A 21,808-nucleotide genomic window follows, 5' to 3' on the forward strand; every position below is an offset into this window, starting at 1 on the left:
TTTTTTAATAGGATAACCAGGGGACTGTTTTGGAACGCATGGGGTGCACCTTACCAGGTGAAATCTAATGGTGATCTCACAGACCACAGGTTTTGTTTCGATTGTCAGCTATCTCGTTTGTGGCTAAGTCACGCACGAGGACAAAGTCACGCATGACATTGACAAAGACTATGAGCAACAGTGGAGTTCGGAAGTAAAATGGTGAGGCCAAACAAAGGAAAGATTTTCTTCATGTGACATCTCTCGTGTACGTACATGCAGGGACTGGCCCGTGCTATGCCCATTAGAACTGCCATGGCGAACCAGTCACCTCCTCCCTGAAGAACTGGCAAATAAAAGGTCAAAATGAAGGGGGGAAGAAATGATTCAGAGCCCAAAGAAATGAATGCAAGGCAAGCTGAGAAGACATTTTGACAGGCACTTTTTCCTGTGTGTCCTCAAATTGCAACGGACAGTGGTATTGAAGGGAGGTGGTACTGCCCTCCCAGGAGGGCATTTGAACCTGGGGCATGTGGGGGAGGTCTTTATACGTTTGGTTTTTACAATGACTGGGCTTACTACTGGCATTTAATCAGCAGGGGCTTGGTACAGTAAACCACTTATAAGGTGTGGGACATTTCTGTACACCAAAGAATCACCCAGCTCCAAATGCCAACAGCAACCCCACTGAAAAACACCAATCCACAGTGCTTTGCTCTTATACATAGCTGTATTAGCAATCTGACGAGCTAAATTATATATATATATATATATATATATGTATAGTGTGTGTGTGTGTGTGTGTGTGTGTGTGTGTGTGTAGCAAATCCTAGCATAGCTAAAAATGACCCTTGCCAATAGGGTTGGCTTTTGGTGGGAATAGTTGCCACAGGAGATTCTATTTTTCTTTCTCTTTCTTTTCTTTTTTTTTTTGGGGGGGGGCCAGAAATCTTACAACATATATAATGGGATTTGTTAATTTGAAAAAGTCTAAGGAGACTATGAAAAAGCTTAAGTGGACTATGTTTTGGTTGTTTTCTAGAAAGGCTAATGGTGGTTCACATTCCCATACAGGCTAGAGCTTAATGATTGAAAAAAAAAGAGAGAATGGTTTGGGAGTGTCCTAACTTTGTTCCCACCCACCACCCTTTGGCCACGCTCAAATTATAGTGCAGTCCCATGCTGCTCTTTGAAACTTGAGTTTGAACTATCTGGAGATGTGCTCTGTCTCAAGAAATGATTCTATTAATTTGATGATTATTTTTGCCATTATATTCCCCTCTAGAACATATTTGTTTTAGAAGTTTATTTTGCTTTGTCAAATACAACAATGTGATACAGCTCACCAATAAGTAGAGAGCAAATACTCAATAGTGGAAGATTAACTATTTCAAGAGGCCAAGAGACAACTTTGTAAATAAATGGCATCTAAGTGGTTCTTTAGTGTTCACAGCATACTCTTAACGATGTGAATAAATTAATTTTTGTCTCAAAGTATATACTTTCACTAGTAAGTCAGGCTTAAAAATATGATTGGAATTTAGGAATGCTTAAGCTACCATCCTGATGAAGTCACATAGATTTATGTCTCTTGTACAATTTTGATTATCTCTCTCCTACTCTGAGGGAGTGTTCTCACTGTGAAACGTGCTGCTGGGACCACATAAAAAATGACTGACTGAAGAACATTTTGAGAAAGAAAGGAGGAAAAGAAAGCTTTCACTGTTTAAATGTGGGCATACTACTCTTATCTACTATATGGTAGACAAGACTGCCTTTTTCTATTGTGACTAGAGTATAGTTTTTAAAGGTTGTGTTTGTGTGACTCCATTAAGTATAAATATAATGCCTGTTATGTATTAAAAATGTGGTACGTATCAAGATATTCAGTGTTAATGCAGATTTTTCTCTCTTTGAAATGTAAGCTACTGTATTTCTTTTTTTTTTAAGTCCTAATGCAGCACTAAATTAATTGCAGGGTGTAAGTCCCAAATTATGGGTTTTAAGGACTTACCTCTCATTTTCAATATTAGGTCATTTTTGAAGGGTGTATTCAATTCCTTTACTTTCTTAAATAGATTTTCATTTATATTTCAGAACTTTCTACTTGCAGAATGTATTTACTAACACTAGAGAAAGATGAGTGAACAATCATTATGCTAATAAAAGACATAAAAATGAAACCAGAAAGTCAGTTTTTCTGGATAAATCAAAGAGATAGATGAGTTGAGTTTTTCCTCCATTTAAAACAGCTACTGAGATACCAAAAATGGTTCTCTGAATATTGTAGATTTCATTTAAATAATTTAAGGAATTAACATAAGGATGAACTATATTGACCATAAAAAAGGCAAGACATTTCACATACACAGGAAATTATCAGGCGGGCTGCCTTAAATTAACGCTGATCACCAGAGACTTAATTGGTAATGGCCATGAAGATGTTGATAAAGCCCATGGTATCTTCTTACTACCTTAATGTTCATGTTCCTTCTCTCCATTTTAAGAAAGATGGAAACGACCACTTTGTGTTTTACAGTCTGTCTAGTTCTTTCCCGGCTGGGACCTTCCTGGAGATGGGTTTGTTTTTTTCCTTCACCGTACCTTGGGGACTCAGGAAAAAACCACACACTTCCTCGGCCTAATGTTGCACTTTAAATAGGGACAAACCTGGAGCTATGTTACAACAATGCGATTCACACACATTTATTTTCTTTATAGAACTGCAGCTCATTGGCTGGCTTGTAGGAAGGAATGCTGACGTTGCAGAAATGCTCAGACAGAAGCATAATTAGATGGAGGCGGGGGAGGTCCAAGCCTTTGCAACCTTTCAGGGCTGCCCGGTGAGAGACCTCCAGACGGGCAGCTGGGGTGGATGTGCATTGTTTCTGCCTTTTAGATTTAGCTGTGAAAATAGAGTTTTATTCTGCAAAATACATCTTAGTTCATAATCCTTCGAGTCTTTCCACAGCTTATTTAAAGAATCAATCTAATGAAGTAACTGGTGGTTCCAATTCTGAAATATTAGACTAGCAGCGATTCAATTTTTTTTGACTTTTAAACTTCTCTCTTTTAAAATTTTCTCTAAGCATGTAAATCAGTATGAAGGAAAAACATAGGTAGTTCATAAAGCTGACATGTCATACAAGAAAATTATGTATCAAGAGATCAAAGTCTCATTTTTGTACTGGGTGCATCTCATTGTGGGGATAAAAAAAATTGCATCACACACACCACTGGTGAGAAAAATTGTTCCTTTTATCAACCAAAGAGAGACTTTCTTGGGCATGTCTCCTGAGTGATAAAATGGTGCTGTCTCACTTTCCGTTTTTATGGAGGTGAGGCCTTGTGATTAATCAAAACAATATTTGAAGATCATACGTAGAGAAAATTAAAATAACATTACATTCCTCAGTATTTTTCCCAAAACAATAAAATGATAATAAAATAAGGAAGAGGATGACTTCAGCCAAATATTTAGAACATAGTTCATGTTTATGGCTGGATTTAAACACTATGAAATGGACAAAACCTCAGCCAGAGAAAGACATGTGGGCATGTACAACATTTTTTCAAAGCAAAAATGTGTCTTCTCCTATTAATGAAATGATAGCAGTGCAGAAATCTAGGTTTATTTTATTAATGCACATAGCTGAGTGAGGCAAAAGGTGCAACAAGGCTGGTTACCTTTCTTAGTTAAAAATGTTCCTGGCTTTTTGTAATAGGCTAATTGGGGCTAAAATTTTTTTATTTTAAAGCAACATCATCCAATTTCAAGTAGTTTTTTTAAAGTATCAATAGATGCCAGGATCCAACTTTGTCCACCAGATGAAATGGTTGTTTTTTGCTTGAAACTGGAAATTACAGTCTTCCATATTATGAACCAGAATTATTTCAGAAAATTCTAGTCCAAGCTTTGAGAATAAAATAAAGTCTATTTAGGTCTTGTCTTGTTATTACACATCTCATGTGTAATTTAATGAAAGGGGAACAAAACAACTGTGAAAGAACAATTAAATGCAATGTTGTATTTATAGATGGTCATATGGACTCGGGAGCAGAAGCTAGGCTGTGCCGTGAGTCTGTGGAAAATAGCAAGATGACAAGAAGAACTTCTTAATGTAAACAATACTGACTGTGGGCTCATCGGGAAACCTTCCACGACTTTAATTAACTCTGATTTTTTTGTACTGAAAGTCAATGCTATATTTACGGATGCAATCTGCAGACTGTTAAAATACAAAATGGGGTTCTTCTCACTCTCAACTTAGCAGAAAATTTCTGTGTTCTTTTAAGCCTTTGGGTATTTTTTTTTTTTTCGATCCATGTGCTTTATCTTTTTAATAGCAGCGATCCAACTTTATGCAGCACTGAAAATAAGCAGTCCTTTGAATTCTCGCTTAGAGCTAACTGCTGGCAGAACACTTGCATTTTGGTTAAGTTTTAACTTTGGATTCAGGTTTTTTAGAAAAAGATGTGATTGTCGATATCATCTTCCTTAGATCAAGGATGGCTGTTTTGACCTTGGAGATAATCAAGCTAGGGAAAGACCAAAACATTTATTTCTAAAGCTTGCTAGATTTATTGGGTCACATCACATCTGACTCTATTCCCAGTCCTGTCATCCTTGTGGAAGGTTGGTACATTAGGTGAGGAGTATAAAAAGAAATGTAAAGTTTGTGTAGCTATGCTACTTAGAGCATGCAATAAAATTTGGGTAAGCATGCTGGTTAAGAGTCAGGAAAAGCCTCTCGCATTTAAGAAAAAGATGCATGAAAACATAGACTTATTTCTGGCAATTGGATTCACTGGCACAACATAAAATAATGGTACTATACTGCATCAACATAATGGTGAAACAAGAATATTCTTCTAGGATCAGGTCTTTGAGGAATCCATGTTGAGTGATGGAATCTCCAAATCCCTTAATAAGGTCTCAACTATCAAAAGCCTACTTCAAAAATACATTTGTTTCAATTCTCTCTTTTCTTCATTAACATAATGAAATATTTCTCTTTCTTTCTGATTTCAGCCCCCACCCCTTTCCAGGGCCCACCCATTCCAATCCTCGTTTTTTTTTTTTTTTAAACCCGCACTCTAACATTTGGCTTTCTGATAAAAGGGAGCCAGCGATTGTCTTCTGCTCGTCTTCTTTGATTAAAACCCCTGATGAAGAATAAATGGTGTAACCAATGGTGTCCCTTACCATCAGTACGCATGCTGGACAGCAGGTCACTGCACCCATCCCTTTGCTTGTTGGCCCCATCTGGGCTGTACGGGTGGGGAGCACTTTCCACATGCTTCCTTCACCACAAGATAAACGGAAACACACACATTCAAATCCCAGTGCAATATCAGCTGTTCGGGAAGCAAGGCTTCCCCCAAAGATGGTCAGTCTATGTTTCCAGGGTCTCGCACTTCATTACGGACGATGAAACCTGAAATAAGAAATGGAAGGTCTGTGAGTCTGCGGTGCAGAAGCACAGTCCACATTCAATGAACTGAACATGGTATGGTAATGCTTGTAATGACAGGTGGTTCTGGACATTTCCCACCTGAATTACTGTTATAAACTACTGTCAGAACAGAATACTCTTACACGTTAGGTTGGAAAGTAGAGACAGCCCCCTGTACAAATACAAAAGACGCTGGTTATATCATCCAGGATACAGAGCAATCAATATACAAAACATCATTCTCCTTGAGGGTCATGTTCTGACCTGAATTGAGCAGAGTGAGATTATTTCATAAAGGGTTTGGTTACACCTGGTTTGTAGTTATAAAAGGAAAACATCAACAAATAGTCACTATTTCTTTACCTTCAGCCTCTCATCACCTCCCGTCGATGACTCCAAATCTACTTTCTACACCTGAATTTCCAAGTGCTTGCCTGGCATTTCCTTCCAAATGTTCCACAGGCAACATACACAATATAAGCATGTGCACAACTATACAAATTATCTTTCCTTGCAAAACTGCCTTTGCACTTTCTAACTTGGTACAATGTTCTATCTTTTAAGATATTTTTAGCCTAAAACCTCAGATTTGCAACTCATTTCTCTCCTTCACCCTTCCATATCCCATCAGTCATCAAGTCCTGCCTCAATTGCCCATTTCTGAATTTATTAAAGCCCTCACCACCTTTTGCTGGCACGACTTGAGCAGCATGCTAGCTAGCTAGCGGACTTCACAGCCCTCCATGCGAGTCCCTGGCAATTTGTCGCAGCCTGTGCTTTTGAACATGCTGTTCCCTAATACTACGTATGAGCCCCTGCCTTTATTGTCCATCTCCGTTTTCATATTCAGGATCAAGGTCAAATGCCATTTTCTGTATAAGGCCTTACCTGGTCTACCTCTTCGGCCTACTTCTGTGACACCACATTTATGCAACTCTATTCAGCATTTTGTCTTATCTAATCTATCGTTCACTTGCCCCAGTAAACCACTCTCCGAATTCATTTCCCTGTCCCAGGCCCATCGATTTGGAGACCAGTTCTATGCCCCACACTGTCACTAGCACCACCGTCATCATAAATACTCATTCAATTATTCTTCTTTGTTAATATTATTGTATTGTTCTCCATTCCCTATCAAATAAAATGTACATTTCTTAAGAGTGGTGATTGCGGCCTTTCATTTACCTAGAAACCCATGTTTCTAGATAAATCTCCCTAACAACCCCCCACATACCCTAAGTTCCAATCATTTGCCCCCAAATGCTCTCTAGATTTGTGCTGATGCATAAGAACAAGTGAAAGAAGACTGGCCATCAATTTTTACTTGGAGAAGCTGCGTCATGGATGCACAGGGTTTGTTATACGACTTTTGCATGTGTGACTTTCCAAAAGTCAAAATAAAAATAAGATATACCAAGCTTTCCAAAACATGTGTGACTAACTAGAAATGTGTCCACTCTGAGTTCATTTCTTAACTCTACCCCGACCCTAAGCTTGGGCAGGTGTGTGAACACTGATGCTCTACATTTGTTAAATGGACACAATATTACTGTTTCTGTCACCTGGGTCTGATCATGGAAAGTTCCTTCCCACCTCAGACCCTCTGTCCTTGACCTTCTCCCTAATTTGGTTGACCCCCTTTGGGGGTGGAATGCTTTCCTCTCTCCCCAGAGCACCGATGGATTCCTCTTGTCATTTAAATCACAGAATAACTTTTATTTCCTCAGGAGACCCCTTTCTGGGCCCTCCTAGCTATACCCACCCTTGCCCCTCCCACAGCATCGTTACATTTTCTTCATAATACTTAGCACAATTTGATATTATCGTGTTTGTTTCCTTACTTGTTACTGGTTTTTCTTCCTCACTAGAACGTAACCACATGAGAGTGAGGACGTAAAAGCCAGGACCTAATCGGACTTGTTCTCAATTCTGGCTCGTTCTGTGTGCTCAAAGAATATTTGCTGAATTCATCAATCAATATACTATATATATGTACTTAGAACGTTTTAAATTCTTTCTATAAATTCTATATAACTGAAGAATCCAATTAGGAGGCCCCTAAAATTAATTACAATTAAGTGTATGCGAATCTATGATAACCCATCCGATAGGACATTCCATCATGCTTTCTAGGAAGTCAACCATAACCTGAAGAAAAATATAAGCATTCTATAAAAATAGTTCAAGAGTAATTGAAAACCTCTTAAATCAAACTTTTGATATAAAATGTGAGAGGCAGATAATTGTAATGATAGTTAATATTTACTAATGTTTACTATGTGCTCAGCACAAGTTCAACTGCTATACACATATTACCTACTTTAATCCTGAAAATAATCCTACGAGATAGGTAGGTGCTCCTGTACCCCTTTGAACAGATGTGGAAACTGAGGCACAGGGATGCTAAGTCATGTGCCCAAGGCAGAGAGCTGGTAAGTGGAAGTGCCAGGCTCCCCATTCTGTATTCTTAACCTACACTAGACAATGAGATCAAAACATGCCTTCATCCATACTTTCATTCAAAGGATTATTTTGGTGTCCTGTGGGTAGAATGGAATAGAAAAGGTGAGCAAATGAATTTCCACATTTGCCAGTCAGTTTTGATTCATTTTGACCAGAGAAAAGTCCTTTTACATACCCTCAGACTATCTGATTGCTACAGTTGTCTCAGAAACACCTGCTTTTTGCCACAAAGGGAAATAGGTGAGCATGGGCCTAGCACAAACATTTTTGCAATTACTAGAAAAGCAAGTCCAGTGATGTCCTTGGGTTTGAAATGAGCAGCCTTACTGCCCTCTATGCAGGAAACACAAGCAGTGCCCACACCACGCAGAGGGAACAGGAGCCCTGGAGGCCATGACAGTACGGACAAATACAAGCATGCTGCCTCTGCAGGATATTTACACCATGAGCTACCAAACATCTGTGTTTGTTAGGTTCAGATTTTCCAGGAGTTACATACAATCTCATGTAATTCAGCAATTATTTTAGCTCTCTGCTACTTTGCTGGGCTTTGTACACCAAACATTCCACAATGTCCTAATATTCATTTGGTCCTGGATTCAAAGGACAAGTTTGGGGAAACACGACATGAGAGGTTTTCTCTTCCCATTGGGAATGTCTGTGGGACGAAGAAGGTAAATTAAAAATTGGGTTGGGTAACAAAGTGGGTCACTGGACCCAAAGAGATTTAGAACCTTTTAAAGCCCAGCATTTTCCTGGAAAGTGTCCTGCTTTTAATTTCCAAAAACTGCAAGACACTATAAGGTTTTTGGTTTTTTTCTGCAGACACTATTTGCCCATGGATTCCACCAGAGTGAGTTCCACAGTCCAGATCGCTTGGAAGGTCACAAACCATCAGCACAGCTTCAAGGGCTAAGAGAGGAAGGTGACCAACCAATAGTGGGAATGCAATAATATGCTAATAAAATCAGGCATCAGAAATGTACCCTCCCTTCATTTGGACTGCCCATATCTGGTAAAAATAAAACCAAAACCAAAAATCCTCATATATTTTCTTGCACTTTCAAATCAGAAAAGGACATTTATAATCCTGCTGAAATTAGGCATCTTATCTTCAAATTCAGCTCCAAAATTTTATGGTTAGAGGTACTGAAAATGCAAATTATGCTTAAGTTTGTTACTACTGAGTGGTTTACATTTATTTAGAAAGAGAAGTTCAGTTTTACTTCCAGAGAAGTTTGCCTACCTGACAGAATGACAGTTTTGGCTTTAGGCTTCAAGTTACTGGAGCCATAAATACATTATCTGTGCCCTAAGGATACTTCAGTTTTTCATCTGCTCTTTTTTTCCAGAACTTTCCTGAGATTCAAATTTGAAGTTATCTATATTTTCTTCTTCTTGTTAAAAATCACAATATATTTTTTCCTATTTCCATACTGTTGAAAGGGAATAAATAGGAGGAAACGCTATTTTTAAATCATGGAATTCAGGAGAAGAGAATTCTTTTCCATAAAGATGGTTCTTTCATAATTTAATTTTTAAAATTTACTCCTGTAATTTCATTCAGATAGTATAACACACAAAATTACTCACAAATGTAAACTATTACTTTCCTATGCGTCCCTATTTGATATACACAGAAATCCTGAATAATTCATTTCCTCTTTATTTAAAAGTGTAGGCACATACTCTCCTACACTTATATTAAACAAAGGAGGAAGTTCTCCTAAAACACTGCTTCTTGTTCTACGTGAGAAGCCCGACAGAATTTTATTATGTCGAATGCTGAACCAAGCTTTCAACTCTGGTGGTTAAAGCAGCATTTTGCAACTCTTTAGTTTCTGTCCAGGTAGCAAGAAAACGGAACACCAGTGGTACTTTCACACCATTGCAGAAGCAGCCTTCTTATTCCTCTGTGCAGGACTCTAATTTTTGTTTCAGTCACATGTGTAGTTCCTGCCATGTCACATTTTGATAAGTGTATCTAGAAGCTGAAAGAGTGGTTTACTTTATTTATAAATCTACATGAGATTGTAATACCTGAAGATGGTAAAGAATGAAATAATTGCTTTAAACACACACACACACACACACACACACACACACACACACACACACACACTATAACCACATTAAGGAAATTAGAAAAGTAGAGAAAAGAAAAAAACAAAACAAAACTATAACCCTACTCTGTAACAAACCATTAAGGTTTTTGATGTCATTTTTTTCTATGCATCTCAATTTTAAATAAAACATACCAGTGCTATACATATACAGTTAGTCAGTATCCTGAGTTTTCCACTCAATGTTATGTCAATGAGCCGTTGAGGCCCATTTTCACTCCAAAAGCATCAATCTAATGATTCTATGAGTCTTTGATAATATTCCTTAATGTAAGTATTACCTTGCACACTCTAAAAAAAAGTTCTCATTTACACAATTCAAAGTTTATTTTTTAAAAGCAATACTCTCTCGATTATAAATCTGATACAAGTTGCCATTTAAAAAAATTAGACAACAGAATTTCCAGAACAAAAATACAATTACCCATAATCTTACCATTCAGCTGTAACCACCTGAAAGTTTAGTTTTTAACTAAAACTTGACCTTTCATACAATATGCTTTTATAATTTAGAGAATTATTTTAAATAGTAGAAATGTCATTTACTATTTAAAAAAAAGTGGCTTGTCTTTGCTATGGTGATCTCCTTCCAGAATGCAATGACCATATTTAATGGCACATAGCCATTCAAATGGTGTTTCGGATTTTGCACAGTCATATGGGTGGTCAGCTGCTGGGGCAGAAAATAGAGGATGTGGCCAGACAAACATCAAGTGTTCTAAGGAACTAAGGTTAGAGCTTGGAACCTCTCAGGCCACAGGATGAATCCTCACAGGGACCACTTGTCCTCATCCTTGTTACATGGCCCTAGAATGCATTCCAATTCCGGAGAGCTACCTGGAAAATACTGGGAGAAACTGGAAGAACTAGATGAAAGGGTGGATCACTCCAACCCTACACTACACTACAGATCAAACATGTCCCAGAATGTATTCCATGATGGAGATTTCACAGGTGACTTCTTGGTACACCAATAGCAAGAATATCACAATTAATATTAGTGCCAGTACATAATTCAAGAAAAGCCAGCATGATGAAATTCTCCTTTATAGAAAGAGTAGGGAATAGATCCTTTATTTTTTCTGTTAAATGTTTATGTTTGACAAGGTAGTAAATTCCTATGTTTCAAAAATTCAAAAGGTTCAAAGGGTGAATAGTGAAAAGAATCCCTCCCATGTCTGTCCCTAGTCACCCAATTCCCCTCTCCAGAGGCAACCGATATTATCTGTTTTTTGTGTCTCTCCCCAGAGATACAGAAGCAACGGAAGCTATACGAGTAAATGGGAATGGATCCTTCCGGTGTTGACTGATACATCACTGTGTGGGAAATTATCTCTGGATAAAGCGGTACCTAGGCAGAGGGAGCAGGGCTGCCTCAACCGTGTGAACCGCCCTAAATCCCCTGGGAGTTAACAGATTGAGGTTTTAAAGGGAAGGCTTACTTAATATAAAAGATAATGTCTGGCGCTAATAAGAAGAGCTAAGAAGTGAGCTGCTCTATTATCTTGGTTGCATTTAAAGAGGCAGATAATGATCCACAGCGTGTTTATTTCCTCCAAGGGTGGCTGGTGCTAAGAGCACCACTATGTTTTACATGAGCAATTTTCTAAATGTAAAACATCATCATATTTTTGTATTATTTTGATTAGACACAGCAGTGTTTACCAAAACCTTTTCTTCTTAAAAGAAATACTGAAAACAATTTGAAAATCATAAGCATGATTTTTATTAAGTCTCAGAGCCAAAATATTTCTGTATTGAAATGCAAGTTTAATGATGTAATGTAAATCAATGGAAAAATAGCAGTAGACATTTGCTTTACTGCCAAGTTTTTAAGAAAACTTAAGCAAGGCATATTTATCTGGGTGATATGAATATTTAATTTTTCCATATCTGGAAAGACATTTTGAAGAGTGTTAATCAATGTGTTTTTTGGAAAACTTTTAAAGCTTACTGTTGATATCAACTGCTACAGAAAAAAAGTCTGTAATTTTGTTTTGAAATGCGGCTCATCGCTGTTTGCATCTCTTAATATTTACTTAAACAATGAAGGTATCAATAGACTTTATGGAACATAAGACGCATACTCTAAATTTCTATAGATGAGTAAATACAGAGAAATAGCCAATAGATTTTTTGAAGGTGAGAAAATACCCTATTAGATATAAAAATATGCTACAAACCTATTCTTATTAAGCAGTGTGACAAATGCAAGGAACAGACAATAGCTTGTCTGAGCACAGAAAAGAATCTGAAAACTGACGTATGTGTATATTGAAGGAAGAATCTTACATCAAGAGGGAAATAAGTGGCATTGGGACAATTGACTATTGGTTTAGAACAAAGTAAAATTAGTTTACTCTCGTGAATCACACCCACAAATAAATGCCGAATGGATGAAATATCTAAGTGTAAAAAAAAGTATATATATAATTGAAGAATACTTTCATAATCTTGGCCTTCCTCCACAAAACAAAAAACAATGAAGTAAAAAATAACAATACAGACAAATTTGAATATGCAAACACTTATACAAAAGACCATTAAAAAGCTAAAATGTTACCAGTAGGTTGGAATAAAGTATCATGACATGCAACAAAGGGCCGATAGCCATAATATCTGAGTTTTTATGAAAAGGACAAACAACTCAAAAGAAAATTAGTCAGGGCAAATAAAAAAGAAATGGTCAATAAAGGTATGTTAAGATGCCCAACCTTAGAGAAATAAACTATTAACGTTCATTCTTCAGAATACAGATGCCTCACCACCAACATCACCCCAATTATTATGAGAGTGAGTAGACCAGCCATGCTAGTAAACTCTAGGTGACAGAATGTTATCTTTCAAAATGTAAAAAAATATATATCCAGTGACCTAGCAAATCCACTTATGGGACTACTATAAAAATATTCCTGTGTGTGCACAAAGATACATTTATAAAGCAAGTCAAGGTAGCATTGTCTTACTAATGAAAAACTGAAAATTCCATAAACACCTATCAATAGAATAATTGTTCAGTAACGTATGGTATATTACCTATGAAATGCTATAGAGTCATTTAAATGAATGAGACATACTAATATGGAAATATTTTCTAGATGTTGTTTTGTGTGTGACTAAGAAGGTGTACATAAATGCATACATATCACACACACACACACACGTTTGTAAATGCACAGAAAAAATGTCTAGAAGGACTTACAATGACCTTTTACCAGTGGTTACTGGTGAGAATGGGAATGAAGTTGGGGAAAGAAGTGAAGGGAATTTTCACTACTATTTGATAGATTTTTGTACTGTTTGAATGCTTTATTAGACTATATTATTTGTACACTTAAAAATACATATATAAAAAAGAAATGAACTTTTCTTCTCCCTGCATCCTATTTTCTTTTTGCTTGTTCATACATAGTGTACAACAGAAAAGAACCTCTTTCAGTATAAATGTTTATTTCTCATAGAATGAGGACTTACTTCCACAAAGGCATTTTAAAATTTTGATTATTTTTTATTATAATTTAGTCTTCATATAATGCTATCAAGTGAGGTAACCAGATACTACGATTTCTAGGAAAGTTACTCAGCAGTAAAACTATCCTGAATGACAAATCCTGGGTTGGGTGCATCTCAGGGTTCAGGATTCAATGACACAAACACATGCCATCTTGCTAGTTGCCCGGAGGGCCCAGCCAGCTCGATGTCACCATAAATATCTAGCCACCTTATTATGATCAGCTTTACTAGAGAAGTGTGACCACAGGTGTCAGATATTAGTATGAACTTTTCCTGACCCCGGAAGTGGAAGGGAAAAAAAGAGTGGACAAATAGGTCCGGCTTGATATGGGCATGTGATGATGGGTCCAAGAGATTATGAAGCCTTCAAACAAACACAAATCTATACATTTAGGATGTCTGAAAGTACTACATGCATTTACAAATAAACACGATACAGGAGGAAACAAATAAGAAATATCTCTAGGAGAATGGTGAGTTTCTTGTGCAGATCAAGTAGTATTATTATAGGAGCAATAGGTATGGAGCAATGCAAGCCCCATGCATTTCAGGGAAGAGGTTTGCTATTAAGTCAGGAAGTTATGCTACTGCTTCTTTTATCATCTGACATGGTCCCCAGTATGGAACACCACCAGGAACAGGAACCACTGCTGAAAAGGTAGCATCATGATGTACAGCCTTTACAGAGGCTGTTTCCAGTCTAGGAGATCAGTATTTGTTTTCCATAAAGACCTACCATGGTCCTCTTCATGTAATCCTCTGTCCTGGTATGCTTTTTAACAACTCAATTTTTAAAGATTTGCTTGGCCTGAAAATTTCTAGGAACACACCTGTTATAGAAAGGCAAAGCACGTAAACCCGTGAGAAATACACAGCACACCTATGAAGTGTGGGGCTCCGACTATATAATCACTCAGGGCTCTTCCGGTTTTAGCAGCCCCTGAAACTAAATCGTGCTGGGAGGCAACATGGGAGGACTATAATGATTTGTGGCACCAGGAAAAATTGGATTCCTATTCTAAGTTATGTCTTTGGAAAATTGAGATTCTATCTTAAGTTATAACTACTGTGAGCTCAAAGCAGACACATATGTGCCCACATTGGCTCTCACCATCTGTTCTGGGCATAAAACTTCAACTAAGTCTCTTCAAGTGGAGAATAAATGATGCTGGAACTTGTCTTCTGGCCTAGAAAATAAAACTAAGTAAAGAAACGAGAACAGCACCCTTTAGAATGATTCAGTGTTCATTAGATGGTGTTATGGTAAAGTGCATTTTATTAAATTACATTTATTGGGGTGACATTAGTTAATAACTATTATGTAAGTTATAAGTGTACAATCTGATAATACATCATCTGTATATTGCATTGTGTGCTCACCACCCAAAGTCTAGTCTCATTCCATCACCATATATGTGACCACCTTTACCCTCTTTATCCTTCCCCCGTCCCATTCCCCCCCATAACCACCATACTGTTGTCTGTTCTAAACCGTATACTTTTAAAAAACCTTTAATTGTGGTAAAATACACATAACATAAAATTTACCATCTTAATCACTGATGAGACAAGTAAAAAGTTAATAGGAGTGGGTTTGTGAGCTGGCAGGACGGGACAGGCAAAGAGATAACAGGAGTGAGCTTGTGGGCTAACAGGAGTGAGCTTGTGGGCTAACAGGAATGAGCTACACATTAACCACTTGGCTCTGAATCCCCCGGCTAGCACTCTACCTGCAAGCTGACAAGGCTGACAATCACCTTACATCCGTCATAGGTAGGAACAGAATAGTCTCCAATCGCAACAGCAACTCCCTGCAAGCTAACATCCATTACAGATGAGAACAGGACAGTTCCCAGGAGAAGACAATTATAATGGCAGCACAACCCCTCCCCGCCACAGCAAGCTGACAAGCACCCTACATACATCCTGCATAGAAAAATATAAAACCCCAGCACTCCTTCCCATCGGTGCAGCTGTCTCCATCATACTCTGCCCTGGCAAACTTCTGCCAGTATCTCTCTTACCACTCTGTCTCCACAGCTGTCCCTATTGGGCTCTGCCCTGGCAAAACTTCCCTTTGCCAGAACTCTCTCTCTGTCTCTCTATTTTTGATTTTCAATAAATCTTTTCTCATTCTTGTAGAGTCTCATAAATTCTTTTACATTCTGTGAACGACCAGGGGTTAAGTCTACGCCAAGACAATCATTTTTAATATGCTAAACTGCATTTTGTGTACCTACCTTGTAAACTGTCGACTCTCTTCATGAACTTCCATTTCTGTGCTTTTAAACTCATTTAGTTCTTTCCTTATTGCTGCCTAAATAGGAAAAATTAGATAAACAGAATTGTTACTTAGGTCACATATTTCCTGGGCATATTCCGCATCAGTGAAGCAGAACTTCTTTCAAGAAACGTCTTGGAAAAAGGGATTCCTAAATTCTGTCAGGTAAAGGTATGATAAATGTAGTATCATGCTATACCCAAACTAAAACCAGGATAGATTTCCTTCAAGTATCATTGACAAGGTGGAGAGGGGACTTTGTTAAACTTATCCTGGGGTCTGATGAGTCACGACCTCCCCCCACCCCCCACAATGACCACAACGATAGTGCAGGTCATGAAATTTTCTGGGAAACGATATCATTTTCCTGTTAAAGTTCTGCATTTAACACCACCCATGGCGCTACATAGCTCTGACTAGCTGCCACAGAGCTACTGAGAAGGCAGTTGTTATTCATTCTTTAATACTGAAACTAAAGACAATTAGAATAAAAAATACTAGCAAAGCTCTTAAAGCCACTCAAAGAAAATATCAAATAGAATGTTATTACTATTCTATTTGCCAAACATATAATTCATGCCATGTAAGTGTTGGGGTTTGAAGAGACACTTATGTCCATCAGGTTGAAAAGCTGAGATACTCATCAAAATGTTCACGTTAGTTGTCTATTGACAGTAATGGCTGGATCACAGATGGTTTTTGATTTCAACTTTGTGCTTATCTTTATTTCCTAATTTTTCTACGAAGAATAGTTTCCTCGTGTAAATTTAAAAATACTAATTAAAACAGCTCCATCATCTCTTTGAAAAATGGACTCTTCAGCCAAAACACAGAATGCCATTACAAACCACAGAGAATTACTTCACTGAGAGATAAGAAAATCTGCTTTGTGGAGGGAAAATGATTAATATTACAAAAGGGAAAAGACAGAGGGAAGCCCTGAGGCCTCTCTCTGGCTTTCTCCCATTACTAGCTGTCACTCTGCAATATACAAGCTTTTCTCTCAACACCCCTTTCAATGTTATATTTAAATCCATCCTGTTGTCACAGATTGCCTCGTCTCCTCAAATATATTCCTCAGCTCTGGTAGTTTCTATGGGGAGCCTGTGGCTGCAAACTGTGGCAATAATTCTTGCTATTGATTTTTGGAAGAGATGAAGCAAGCAGAAAGATAGATGTTTTGGCCTGAGTCCCCTGTGATAAAAGTATACATATTGGCACACATGTGCGATCAACAGAGAGGATACGCATTGTTTTAGTCACTGTAAAAATTGGTAGCTAGTACCAGGAGCTGAAATAGTAAAGATGCTCTATACGAATGGCCCAGTGACATTTATCAAGAAGTCTTCTTTGAAAGGAGGTATTTTAATATGGATTGTGGCAGAGAATCCTGTCTCTATGTTCATTTTAAATTCTCCTCTGAATGAAAGATTTCGGTAGAGAAAGTGGAAAGTAGTCCACTCGGAGTCAGAAGTTATAGATGCTAGTCTTCACCTATGCCTTCACCAGCAGTGTGACCCTCAGTGAGTTACCTGTTTTCCCATCTGGAAAATGGGCATGAAAAGCCTTACAATATTATGAGACTCAATTAAGAGCATATTTGAAAGTGCTTTGTACACTGGACACTGTAAGTATTCAATAAAATGTCATTATTGTGAGGCTTTCAAAAAATGAGTTAAATTTAAGCTTGTGACTGTGACTAACAACTCTTTCATTTTTATTTATAGAGTCTACTATGTGCAAGCAGAAAATGTCACTGAAGGAGACTCAAAGACAAATAAGGCAAAGTCCTTATTCTCAACAGTAGGTTGGCTGCCGATCTAAGAGTCTGGCCAAAATCAATGAAAGCATTCTTTGAGAATTAATTGGGATATGGAATCTACAAAAAAAGTACTGTATCGTTTATTTCTGAATGTATGCTACACATCCATTATATTAGTGACATTTACAATTCACTTAATGACCATGTACATATACATACACTTTTTCCAAGAGAACCAGTTCAATATTTATGGGCGTATCCTACATGCTCATCTGCAATGTAACCTTGCCATTCCCTTGTCAAGAGATGGAGTCTATCTTTCCAACCGTGGATCTGGGTGAGTCCTGTGACTGCTTTGAACAACAGAATCCAGCGGAAGTGAGGCTGTGCCAGTCCCGAATGCAGCTGTTAACTGGGCTAGCATCTTTTGCTTCTTTCTCCTTGAAGCAAGCTGCCATGTAAAATATGTGCCTACCTTCATAGGAAACCACACTCTTGAGAGACCCAAGGTACAAGCAGAGGTGCTGGAGGATGAGATGCCAAGTGGGTACAGAGAGAGGCCAAGGAGCAACAAGGTAAAGACATGTTAGTGAAGTAGCCATTATGGAAGTAGATTCTCTAAACCCAGGCGCCATCTTACTATGCCATATGGATCAGAAATAAACCGCCAAGCTGAGCCCTTCCCGAATTCCTAACTCACAAAATTGTGAGCAAAATAAGATGGTTGTCTTAAGTCACTAAAGCTTTGGGGTGGTTTGTTACAAAGCAGTTGATAACCCGAACACTATTCTAAGACTTTCATCTTACATATGATAATATGGAGACTGAATGACCTGCTAGATATCAAATGGACATTAAGGGACAAAGATGGGGCTCATGAATAGGCCTTCTTACTTCAAGACCTCCACTCTTTCCAGTAAAATGAGCTTCAGAGCCTAAGTCATCCAGATAAATACCTCAGATCTCCATGTTGTGTGTGCTGGTTTGTAATGAGAAACGATGAGTCAGTTACAGGCAATGAATGGGTTGTGAAATTATAGAACTAGTTGCTTGAAGAAATGTATCAGCAAGATGTAAATACAGGCAATTATAGAAATACAATACTCATTTAAAAAATTAACTGAAGAATGACCACACTTAACATTCCAAAAGTTACTTCCTCTTACTATCTACGGAGAAGGTTTTCTGAGAGTGTTATGAGAAGAAAAAAAAGTAAATAAGACCCTTTATGTTAGTGACAAACATGTACAATCATCTTAACTCTCTCCTTTATAAAGAAGACCAGATTTTAGGCCTAATAACTCTTCACGTAACTGTAAATGGGACTGATTTTGTTGAAAGATGTGGGATAGAAAGGTAGGTTGATGTAGAGGGATTGGAGCCCTAGTGCATTGGGTTGGAACAATGGGAAGTAACAGAGCCGAAACTAGGTATTTCTAAGATTGAAACAAAACAAGCACCCAGGAGGTAGCACTGAAACCAAATATGTAGTATTTTTTGGTACCATGAGAATTATAGAGAGGGAAAAGGAAACAAAAATGACTGAAAGTAAGTTTAAAATTGACTAGTGATGAGTGGTGATGGAAAATCTGCTTAATCCCTGCCACTCAGCTCAGGGGTTACCCTGGCCAGACGCAACAGGTGATTTGTTTAAAATATGGGTCCTGCTGCCTTCTCAAATAACATGAACTGTGAAGGTAAGATTAATTAGTATTTCCATCATTTTGATGTCATTGTTTTTTTTTTTGATAAGAATGTGATGGAAAACAGAGGGGATCCTTGACTACTCCAGCTCAACGGCATGGGTAGGTAAGTGTACTCTCCTGCTGCCAGGGCAACCATGAATAGGCCAAAGAATATCTTCATATAGAATTAAAACCTCAGTCTTTTCTGGGACCCGTGTAGACAGGTGTTCCTGGGAGGATAATATGTTCTATTCATCTTTATGGCCACTGTATCTAAGATAATACTTAATGTATTGTAAGGGTTTTAATAAATGATTACTGAGTAACCTGTTGGACAACTCCAAGTAGCATCTCAAAATTCTGGATTCTCTTTTACTGGATACTTTTAGACTGGATTGTAAACTGAGGCTTCAATGAATAGTGAGAATGTCACCAATGGGCAACAAAGTTTAGATTATCAATCCTGACCATGAGTGTCATACTGGTAAGAGCTACCATTTATTGATGAGCTGGAACTTGACAGATATTCCACCTTATTCTCAAGATAGTTATAATTGGCTCCACTTTATTAGTGTGGAAACTCAGGTTAAATGACTTGGCCAATATCAAATAACTACCCAGTGGCCAAGTCTGGAGTCAAACCCATATGTAACTATTCCAAAGCCCATCGTCCCATCTCTATCATGGAGCTTCCATAGCCTACCCCAGAGAGATGGCAGTGCGAGTCTCAGTCTTCAGGCCAAGTTGATGGCCTTCTCTAACTCTACCTGTCAATGTAGGGATCTTTCTCTACTTCAGCACAGATATAGATATAGGGCATCTATACCTTATTGTATGTATATCTGTTTCTAAAATTGAAAACTGTATTTTAAAGGTTAATTAAGCTCAATCAAATTCACAATGAACAAGACATTTTTACCACCATGTCTCTTTCCCAATTTGGGCAGTTTAACAAGACTATCAGATCTGTGAGATTCCTCACAGCACCCAGGACCGTGTTTTCATAGAATGGGCACTGATTGGCTATTGACTTATCGGCTACTGATCCTTTTCTCTATGATTGAAGTTCAAAAGACTTTTTAAAAGGCAACGTGGTATCTTAGTGGGGCTAAGAAAATACTACTAAGCAGAGGTGGAAATATTTACTTTTAATAGTTTTTTTGGGGGGATATATAGTTCAAAAGTTAAAAAAATAAAACCTTTTAACATGAAAGCTAAATTGCAGATTTTTATACCAATTAACTTAATAAAATACATCACAAAGTTTGAATATGATCAATATAATTACAAAACGCTTTATTTTAAGGTAAAAAGAAACAGAAACCCAGAATACTTCTTATAATAATTAGCATATGTTATTTTAATTCTAAAATAAAATATACATTAAGACCATTAATAGTTTTAGTATCTATGGGCAACGAGCAATATTTCATTATACTCATCTTTTAACATCTAGAGGAAACTATTTTTTCACTGTTAGGGAGAAAACAATGTTTTTAGAAAGTCTTAAAAATACCATGCATTGATATACATTATAATTCTTATTTTCTTTTTGTATTCTTGAATATTCTGATTTTTGCCAATGAACCCGTGTCACTTGTGTATGTACAATTATATATTAACAGCATTTTAAATTGTTGCATTTTTTTCTATTTTCTATCTTAAAAAGTACACATTTTTTCAATCTATAAGAAATTATTCTTATTTTTCGTCAAAGGAAAAAAAAATACCACAAAACCAATCCAGTTCTAAAAATGCTGCTCTTTAGACCTTAAAAAGTCTCAGGAGAAAGGAGACAATGTTGGAGGGAGAGAACGAGACTCATATTTGAGTAGGAAAGACGCTGTCTGTGTTCTGGGGCTCAGGTTTGACCTGCAGGGAAGATGACGAAAGTCGTATGCCTTTCAAGTACTTGTGAACAGACACTAAGCCTGCAGAAGAAAATCTGACCACACACAGCTCCTCTGTAGCCTAGAAATCCAGCACAAGAATCTATTTTTGTTTCCATATAAAATTCAAAATTCAAAAGAAAAATCCTCTGTTATAGCTAGAGATGGACAAGCTTTACCTGCCAACAACAGACAAGAGTCAGGAAGGACTACGTCTAGGGTAGGGAAAATTAAGTTTCCACCTGAGGGTGGTTTAGACTCTCACTGCTTGCATACTTTGTACCTGCTGTGATTTTTACTCATTTACCTGGCCACCCCTACCTGCCTTTCTGAAGTAACAAGAGAGCTGAGAATGGTGGGTGTGGCAAATTGTATTTTCCAAAGATGGCTGCAATAATACTTATAGCTCACACGTTCTTCCAAAACATAACCTTGCCATGCACCATCAAAAGTAGAAAATAATTCCCCTCCCCTGGTATTGGGCTGACCTTATGACCTGCCTGTAACTCACAGAATGTGGTGGAAGTGAGGTTCGGCACCTTCTCTGGCTGCGTCAAAAAATGCCATGCATCTCTTACCGGCTCTCTTGGGACACTTGTCTGGGGAAAGCCAGCCACCATGTAAGAAGTCTGATAACTCGGACGCCACTGTGCTGAA

The 21,808-nt window shown here is 37.7% G+C and overlaps 1 protein-coding gene across 8 annotated transcripts in view; it reads right to left on the reverse strand.

Annotated features, from left to right (window-relative positions):
- Nucleotides 1-918: 918 nt before the first annotated feature.
- PHACTR2 (phosphatase and actin regulator 2) overlaps nt 919-21,808 on the reverse strand; it is a 233,044-nt gene continuing 212,154 nt past the window's right edge. For all 8 annotated transcript variants that reach the window (XM_074333669.2, XM_088795432.1, XM_019744469.3 and 5 more), the window contains 2 exons: nt 15,775-15,851; nt 919-5,417 (listed from right to left, as the gene is read on the reverse strand). In XM_074333669.2, the coding sequence (XP_074189770.1) occupies nt 5,402-5,417; nt 15,775-15,851 (93 nt within the window). In that variant the 3' untranslated portion in view covers nt 919-5,401. The remainder of the gene's footprint in view (nt 5,418-15,774; nt 15,852-21,808) is intronic.

The sequence above is a fragment of the Rhinolophus sinicus genome, chromosome 2 (genome assembly GCF_057876585.1).
Source record: "Rhinolophus sinicus isolate RSI-liver-muscle chromosome 2, RSI-T2T, whole genome shotgun sequence".
Taxonomy (NCBI): Eukaryota; Metazoa; Chordata; class Mammalia; order Chiroptera; family Rhinolophidae; genus Rhinolophus; species Rhinolophus sinicus.